This window comes from Perca fluviatilis, chromosome 12 (genome assembly GCF_010015445.1).
Source record: "Perca fluviatilis chromosome 12, GENO_Pfluv_1.0, whole genome shotgun sequence".
In the NCBI taxonomy this organism is placed as follows: Eukaryota; Metazoa; Chordata; class Actinopteri; order Perciformes; family Percidae; genus Perca; species Perca fluviatilis.
Window position 1 is genome coordinate 21,883,328 of NC_053123.1, and position 6,194 is coordinate 21,889,521.

At 43.9% G+C, this 6,194-nt stretch overlaps 1 protein-coding gene across 1 annotated transcript; it reads left to right on the forward strand.

The window, feature by feature from the left end:
- Positions 1–253: 253 nt before the first annotated feature.
- On the forward strand, positions 254–2,101 carry nr0b1 (nuclear receptor subfamily 0, group B, member 1). The gene is made up of 2 exons (XM_039818510.1): positions 254–1,088; positions 1,512–2,101. Exons 1-2 carry the CDS (start codon positions 422–424, stop codon positions 1,751–1,753), a joined length of 909 nt encoding a protein of 302 aa, XP_039674444.1. The 5' UTR covers positions 254–421; the 3' UTR covers positions 1,754–2,101.
- Positions 2,102–6,194: the final 4,093 nt, after the last annotated feature.

Sequence of the window (6,194 nt, forward strand, 5' to 3'; positions counted from 1 at the left end):
CTTTTCTTAACCTTTATGAGAAAAAAAGAGACGTAAAGTGCTTTAGATTATTGTATGTGGTTTCTTGCAAAAATGTCATTTTTATATTGGTGGGTCTTGAATATGCATAGCCCTGAAACGTACGTGTGTGTGTCTACGTGAGTGAGAGAGAAATAAATAAATAAATAAAGAGAGAGAGAGAAAAAGAGAGAGAGAGAGAGAGAGAGAGAGAGAGCGATGCATGAAGAAAGAGGAGTTGCCTGAGTCTGGGGAGGCGGAGTATGCAGACTGTCTGAACAAGCGTGGGGACAGACAGGAGCTAATATAAACGTGCTGTCCTTCACTCGGGGCTACCAGAGGCTAAGAAAACAGCGCTACCTCTGCCACACTGACCTCCGGCGCTTCCAAGAGACAGCGGAACTCTGGCCCATGTAGAGCGGCCATGGCCACGCTGGAGGGCTGCCGCTGTCGAAACAACAACAGCATCCTCTACAGCATTTTGAAGAGTGACAGCCTTGCGACCGCCGAGGAGCAACAACAACAACAACAACAACAACAACAACAACAACCACCACAACAACCACAACAACAACATCCCCAACAACAAACATTGCAACACTTGCTCCACAAGACCTCGTCCACCGCCGCCCCAGGCTCGCTGCAGGAGCTCCGGCAGCAGGCTTGTTCCTGCGGATCGACGCGGCGCAGAGGTATCCTCCGCTCTCCGCAGGTGACGTGCAAAGCCGCCTCGGCGGTTCTGGTGAAGACGCTGCGGTTCGTGAAAAACGTCCCCTGTTTTCGTGAGCTGCCGGAGGACGACCAGCTGACGTTGATCCGGAGCGGCTGGGCGCCACTGCTCGTGCTGGGTCTCGCGCAAGACCGGGTGGACTTTGAGACCACGGAGACCGTGGAGCCCAGCATGCTGCAGCGCATCCTCACGGGTCTGCCGGACAGGCAGAGCGAAGTGCTGGCCGGCCAGAGCAGGGGGGCAGCCGGGGTCTCTGTCGTGGATATCGAAGCTATCAAAGCCTTCCTGAAGAAGTGCTGGAGTGTAGATATCAGTACGAAGGAGTATGCGTATCTGAAAGGAGCTGTGCTGTTCAACCCAGGTAGGTGAATACCTGCGCATCAAAGTTATTTTACTCCTACTGTCAGAGCTCCTCTCATGCTGGGTTTATTAGACGCTTATTGATTCCCTTTTATTTGGTCTATTTTATTATATTATTTCGTTTAATTGGAAATAAAATAGACTATTTATTTATTTATAGAAAAGAAGCATTTAGCCTAGTGCACAGACACCCAGGTTTTCTAACAGCAATGTGTAGCCTATAATTGAAATAAATTATATAATTAATTAATTAAATAATCAAGGCAAGCCATTTTGAGAAATGTGGGTAACACGTGGCTTACTGACAGCTCTCGTATTCACAGCATGTCGATATTGAACCATACTGAACTTTGCTTTCCACTCATCTCACTCCCATCTCCCTTTCCATGTCGTACTTTCTCCACTCCTTTCATTATTTCCCCAGATGTGGAGGGTTTGCGCTGTCTCCACTACATCCAGTCTCTGCGTCGGGAGGCGCACCAGGCTCTGAACGAGCACGTCAGGCTGATCCACCGTGAGGACACGACGCGGTTCGCCAAACTGCTCATAGCTCTGTCCATGCTGAGGGCCATCAGCCCGCCGGTGGTCGCGCAACTCTTCTTCAGACCCGTTATAGGGGCCGTCAGTATTGAGGAGGTACTCATGGAGATGTTCTACGGGAAGTAGGTCACAGTCCATAGTGGACTGGGGTGAATTCAGCACATTCCGCTGCTAGATGGACTGAATGGCTCCAAAGGTCGTACTGGGTAGGAGGTTAGGGCAGATGAAGAGAGGATATTAGGGACTGAATTTACAACTACTGTTTGTGGGAGATCTTCAAGGACTGTGAAATGACCAACACAGGCAACACAGTGTGTGTGTGTGTGTGTGTGTGTGTGTGTGTGTGTGTGGGTGTGTGGGTATATATGTGTGCGCACGTGTATGCATGAGAGAAAGTGTGTGTTGAAGGCAAGAGATGTTAAGAAAAAGACAAAGCAGCTGATGGAATTAATAACTTATTTGTTTTTATACAAACTATTTTTCTATAATAAAAAAAATACTCTGAACTTTTTTTTCCTGTCCTTGTGTGATATCAGCTATGTCATCACTGACACACTTTTCACTGGGGCAAGTGTGAAATCAGTCCTATATAGTTAAATTACTCACATCAGTTGTATACTGTCTAGTACAGCAGGTGAGGTGGAGAGTTTAATAGTGGCACTGTGACTTCAAAATACTGGTGAAATGCCATGTTAGACCACCAGAGTGCAACAGCATACCACATGGAGCAGCTGTGCTGTGCCGATGCATTACCCTCCCTATCCACCAACACACACAGGTAAAAGTGCCTCAGGTAATGTTCTAACTCTCTCTCCAACTCTGGCCATTGCGATGTGGAATTTTGTGGATGCAGACAAATGCCCCTGGCAGAAAGTATCTAGAGGAAGGATGGAAGACTGACTTGCCAGAAAAAAAGTCTATAATATCCTGCAGAGTAAAAGCATCTGGATACTGCACACAAATGCAGTTATATGGCTAATGGCATCACATTCTATAAAAATCGAAGTAATAAAACACTGTACAACAATGGGGCAAAGATTTGATGTATTGGCCCATTCAAAATAACCCAAAAATAATCTGGCCAGAAGGTTACTATTTTACATTTAGACGTGGCCTGCTATGCTAAATTTTGGATTGTACCCTAACCCAAATAAAGGAAAGGAAGTGAAAATGAGTAAGAAAGAGATGGACAAAGATAGCTACATCTTGTATAGTAGACCGTCGAATGACCTCCTGTTCCTGGGTAGACCTTAAAACGGGGAGAATTGCTGTCAGAAGCTGTGCAACAAACTGAGTGGGGGTGTGTGTAGAGGAGGCTGAGAGCGAAGGGCGGTAGGTATAATAATCAAAAGTGACAAAGAAGTTTCAGCAAGCAACAACCTTATTAAACTGCACTTTGATGCAGAGTGAAACGGACTAATGGGATCAAAAAGATCACCAGCCACATTCATATGTCTGATGGAGGTGTTCCACAGGTCTTATTGAGTAAAGCTTGTCAGGGATATTTCCATTAACCTTCACTTCACATTTATTATGAACTCACAAGTTTGGCAGCCTCATCTGCTAGAGCATCTGCTGTTTGTTAGTTATGAAAAATAAAAAAAAATATATAGATACACAGATTTTCCAGTAGCCTATTTTTTTTTATTTTTATGAAATTGCGGTCTCAACAAAAACTCAATGAAAAGATGTATAAGAGCAGGGTTTTCAAGTGTGCATCAAAGTAGCAATGGCTTTGCCTCTGTGCTGTTTATTTATATTCAGCACAGAATAAATGACACTGGAAGGAAGGAGTTCAAGACAATAATAACCCGAGAACATGAGATACCAACTGGATGTTTATGTAAGACCATCACTGATAACTCTCACACACCTCCCGGTGGTCTGATGAGGCATTGCAGGAAAAGACAACACTGACACAGAAGCACAAACACACGCCACCCTGGCACATACCACTGTGGACTTTGCTCTGAAGATATGCTTATTTACAGGAATGGAAAGGCTACTAGAACATTTGATTTAAGTATAAGTACTGTTACTTTAAAGAAGTTTTACTCAAGTGCAAGTAAAAATACGTAGTATGTCAGTTCAAATGTAATTTGAATTTTTTATCATGTAAATTTGAAAAATTTACATGATGATGAGGATATATGATATACCTATTAAAGACCACATTTAGGCTATAAAATAAAGTGCATTAACACGTCAATGTACACATGTGCACATATGCACAAAACAATGATTATTATCAACTACACAACTGCCTTCCTCAGTGTAGCCTTATAAAATGAATACGCCTTATATAAATTAAAAGAGGTAAAAACTCAGACAATTCAGACAATTCCACAGAAACAGACCAGCAATAAAAAGAGCTAGGACACTGTGGCAAACACACACATTAAAGCAAAGATAGCTGCAGTTTTTACACGCACGCACGCGCACGCACGCACGCACGCACACACATACACACACACACGCACCAATAGTTTATTGTTGTACTTACCTGTCTTGGGCACCATGAAATCCTCCACAATCTGCTCGAGGTTCGACTTCTCTGCTGTTTATTCTCAATGCAACATATAGGCTAGCAAGTCCACTCAGCTTCTTGGTCCCAACATTTTTTAGCTGAAAGAGGCTCTGCAAACCGCAACTGAAGTTAAAAGTCCCTCATCCACACTACTACGTTTTGTAAAAGGGTGAAAACACGTCTGGTCTCATGAGCGTACGAGCACCGTTTCAGAGTTGCCTAATCTCCGTCCATACTACACGGCTAAAAAGGTCAAGATCTTTAATGTACACTGGGAATGTGCATGGTGTAGGGATGATAATGTAGCTTTACAAAATAACTGTCACTTGCTCCAAAATAACTTGCATGTAGGCAGTAGTAGCATAATAAAATGCAGATTTTAACTGCACAACAGCTGCTAGCATCGACAACAAGGTCAGCAACGCTTGTAAATCGTTATCCATTTTGAATCAACCGCGGAAATGCCATTGACATATATATAATGGACCAATAGATCCCGTTGCTCTGGACGGAGACCAGTGAAGGCTATTAGAAGCACTTTTCCGGTGATGGCCAGCTTTACTGCGCAGCCTCCAACTGAGAGAGACCGCGTAAATGTGACGTGAGCAACGTGTCTGAAAGTTGTAAGTGTTCTGGTAGCTGTGCCAAGAGAAATCTCAATCATTCCCAATCTTACAGAGACGGAGAGCGTAGGTATATGTAAGGAGATAACATAAGCACAGGCTAATTATTGCTAACTAACATGGTAGTTAACATTAGTAATTAAACCTAAACAGCTAATGTAAGTCGAAACTGCCTGCGAGCTTCTCCTGTACTATACGGTAATTCCTCTACTGTGCGACAGTAAGTCACTTGGTTATGACACAATCGTTAGCCTGTTTTTACAAAAAAAGCATCCTCTGCGACCCATAACGTGAGATACAAGGTAATGGAGCCTTTTATACATTGTTGTGTTTCTTTAGAACTAAACAATGGACAAATCGAGTCTTTAAATGCTTCGGATGTAAAGTTATTCTCAGTCAAGTGACGTAAAAAAAAAATGGCGGTCAGCGGAATGCTAACAGGAGGTGATGGCCAGTTAGCAACAAAATGGCGCCATGATGGCTCGAGTTCTGAAGCGAAGCTTACCCCCTTGGGAAATGCGGATGCCGTTTGTTTTCTTCTGGAAAATGACCACGTGATAGGGGCGTGACGAATCAGGGAAGAAAAGTGACTGACAACGTAGAAATAAAAAGGATAGAAATATTATGTCTATGGATAGAAGGGGCATTGAACTGTTTGCCGTGGTCATTTGATTAGTACAAAACAAAAGGGCGAGTGTCATAGTTGTCATGGTGACAACACACATCAGTGGGGCCGTAAAGTGTGTCACACTTCGCTGGGAGGAGAGCGGCCTGACATAGCTCGGGAGCATGGATGTATAAAGTTCGGGAGACCTTCTCTGGAGCAGCGGGGAGTGAGGCGTAGGGACCGCTACACCCAGCGGCAGTGGGTCAGTGGCCCATTAGACCCAGCCCGCTATTCGGCTCATTCTCTGATCAAAGCTGTCACTCATCTGGCAATAGCAATGTGCTTTGTGTGGACAAAGCATTACGTTTTTAAATTTGACAAGTTAAGCAGCTGGGCCTCTGCCTCGTAATGTTACAACTCCACTGCTTGTTTGTCCGTTACTGCAAAACCTCTTTTTGCAAGTTGGTTTAAATATGTTGCCATTGGTAGGCCTACACATTAAGAACATACGATTGTGTATTACTACAGATTATGTTTATTAAATGAAGCCCATGTTGCCGACTAGAAATCGTTAGTATCAGCTAGCGCTAGCTAATGTCAACGGTAGGTAGCTGCTAGCTAACACTAACGCTAGCTAATGCTAATGCTAATGCTAGCTAATGCTAATGCTAATGCTAGCTAATGCTAATGCTAGCTAGAAGGGTTTGTCGTGACTTTGCCTGGAACGCTACCAAGTCATGAGTCGTGACTTGAAGTCGTAATTTATGGGCAAAAATTGTGTCTGGAACGCTGCATTAGGGCCATATGTGA